The sequence below is a fragment of the Etheostoma cragini genome, chromosome 17, assembly GCF_013103735.1.
Source record: "Etheostoma cragini isolate CJK2018 chromosome 17, CSU_Ecrag_1.0, whole genome shotgun sequence".
Lineage (NCBI taxonomy): Eukaryota > Metazoa > Chordata > Actinopteri > Perciformes > Percidae > Etheostoma > Etheostoma cragini.
Window position 1 is genome coordinate 19,924,246 of NC_048423.1, and position 2,544 is coordinate 19,926,789.

At 49.6% G+C, this 2,544-nt stretch overlaps 1 protein-coding gene across 1 annotated transcript in view; it reads right to left on the reverse strand.

Annotated features, from left to right (window-relative positions):
* Positions 1 to 2,092, reverse strand: part of LOC117960401 (B-cell lymphoma/leukemia 11A-like) — a 46,623-nt gene extending 44,531 nt beyond the window's left edge. The window contains exon 1 of the mRNA XM_034898284.1: positions 1,540 to 2,092. Coding sequence (XP_034754175.1) covers positions 1,540 to 2,077 — 538 coding nt within the window. The 5' untranslated portion in view covers positions 2,078 to 2,092. The remainder of the gene's footprint in view (positions 1 to 1,539) is intronic.
* Between the last annotated feature and the right edge of the window lie 452 nt (positions 2,093 to 2,544).

Sequence of the window (2,544 nt, forward strand, 5' to 3'; positions counted from 1 at the left end):
CTGCGCACACACACGCACACACACACACACACACACACACACACACAGACACTTACCATGGTCGTCTCACAAGCGCACTAACACACTGACCAGTGGTACCACAAAGTCAAAGTCACCCGTGTCTCTTTCCTACTGGCCCATGGGATTTGCTCACCACGGCCAAACTGGGTAAACTGGGAAAACACACACACACACACAAATTCACTGCGACACACACTTTCTGCATTGAATTCAGTGGATCAGTGGAAGGACAATTGGTCAGACTAAGGTTGGTGATTATTTCCGCTACATTGTTTTACACACTTCATCTCTCTTACACACACACACACACACACACACACACACACACAAGACAGTCTGATACACACACTGCCCTTACACTAGTCAGCAAAGACAGAAGACTATTCATACACACACACATTCAGACGGAGAGAGAAAACCATCCTAAATCAAACCAGTGTGTGTGCTTTTGCCAGCTGAAAAAAAAAAAAAGAACAGAGGCGTATTCTCTCGGGTTTCTTCCCCACCTGTGACAACCCTCTGCTGTTTGTCTGACAACTCTCACCCCACCCATCCACCTCACCCCAACCCCTCAAACATGTCTCAGCCAATCAATTTCTCGCCTTAACAAGGACTGGCATGTGTGTGTCTGTGTGTGTAGTGCTCACACTACTACAGCCCCCACAAGGTTTGGATGGAGATCATTGGCAACGTTTAGCCTAGACTGCGCTGGCTTGTCGTACCGCAACACACCCACTTTGTGTTGACGATTTATAAAAACTGAACCTGACGCTGCAGAAAACACACACACAGATATGAATGCCCATCTAGGGCAATACACACACACAAAATTACATGAGTGCGCCGATTAGAAAAGTAGAATCTGGACACTAAACGCTACTACTGAGCCGGAGGAGTTCATTTATCCCATGATGAGCAACGTTTTAGAGAATGAACTACTTATCATCTAATTAAAATATTCATTCAGAATGAACCTCCTTATTCACACAAAAGCTGATCCATAGGCATAATCACACAACAGGGGTCAGCAACCTTAGGCCCGCGGTAGCTTAACCAATGGCACACCAGCAATAAGTGTTTTTTGGATTCGTTCCAATCCGCATCAGCTCCAAATTATGTCTTTCACCGCCATAGGCAGGAGCACAGCTTGCTTTTCACGGCAGTTTGATTGACATTTTCCCCCCATCCGCACTCTTCCTCTGATTGGCTAGCACTCGATTGCCTTCTTCACAGGATGCGGCGAGGAGGAAAAGAAAACACTGCCTGAGAAGGCTCGGCAGATGATGGCAGGCTAAATGCAGATATGGCATGCTGATTAACTAGAACATTTTAAAATGGCACTGCATGTAAAAAAAAATGTTTAAATTTGCTGAACTCTGCTCTACAAAGATGATCTGGCAGCCACTGCCTTGGTAAAGCTGTTACTTCTGTGTGTAATGTGAGCACCACAGCGACGATGCTCAGATCCAGCCACATAGCTGATGTGTGTTTGGTTGGTGTGGAAGCAGCTCTGGTTACCTGGGAGGGGCTCCTGTTTGGGGCAAATCCCCCGAGGCAATAGGAAGCGGTCGTCGTCATCGTCCGCCATGGTGGCCTGGACGCCCACTTCCACGGGCCTCCGGCTGCGCAGGGAGCCAAACGCAGGCGACGGGGTGAGGGCCAGGCCCGGGGAGGGCGAGGGGGGCTTGTCCAGCCCCCGGCCAACGGCCAGGCAGGGCGGCCCGTGGCATCGCTTCCTCTTATGCTCGATGAAGAGCAGGATGTCCGCCAGGGGGAAGGTGGCTTGGCACTGGCCGCAGGTCAGAAGGTCCTGCTCCAGAGAGCTGTGGGCGTCGTGACCCAGCCGGGCCAGCCGGCCCACGGCCGAGCCCGGGTGGTGGTGCCCGTTGAGGCTGCCGCTTTCTTCCGAGTGCTCCGAGCAGCGCTCCGACAACTCCTCCGACGAGACAACGGCCGAGGATAGGGGTTCGGCTGCTGGGGAGGCAGGGAAGGTGGGGGGGGGGAGACATGAGGGAGAAGGAGAGGAGGGTGGGAGGAAAGAGGAAAGAGGCAGCATAAAAAGAAGAAATTAGAAGGTGACGTTCAGCAAGAAAGCAGCAACCACATCTTCATATTTTTCTTTTTTGTCTCTTGTAATTTAATCTGATACAGCTATTTGTGGGAATAGATGACAAGAGGAGAAACCTTTGTCTCTGGCACGTCGAGGATCAGAGTTACAGAGGCAAAGCTAAGCAAAAGCCTGACATGTGGCGCACACAATAAGGGGGGTGAGAAAATGTGCCTTGTAATGAAAGAAATGCATGTGATGCAGGAGGGGAAATGATTACAATGCAAGCTGATGTCTGGATCACACATCATAAGACAATAAATGGTGGGAAAGAATATCCCAAGTATCTGCAAAGCTCAAATCAGATTCTTCAAAGATAACAATTTCATAGCCAATGACAGGGGGGAGAAAGCATGGAAAATGATGGTTAAACACAGCATTCACCGAAGAACTAAATATGTGGATGAGTTTGACTT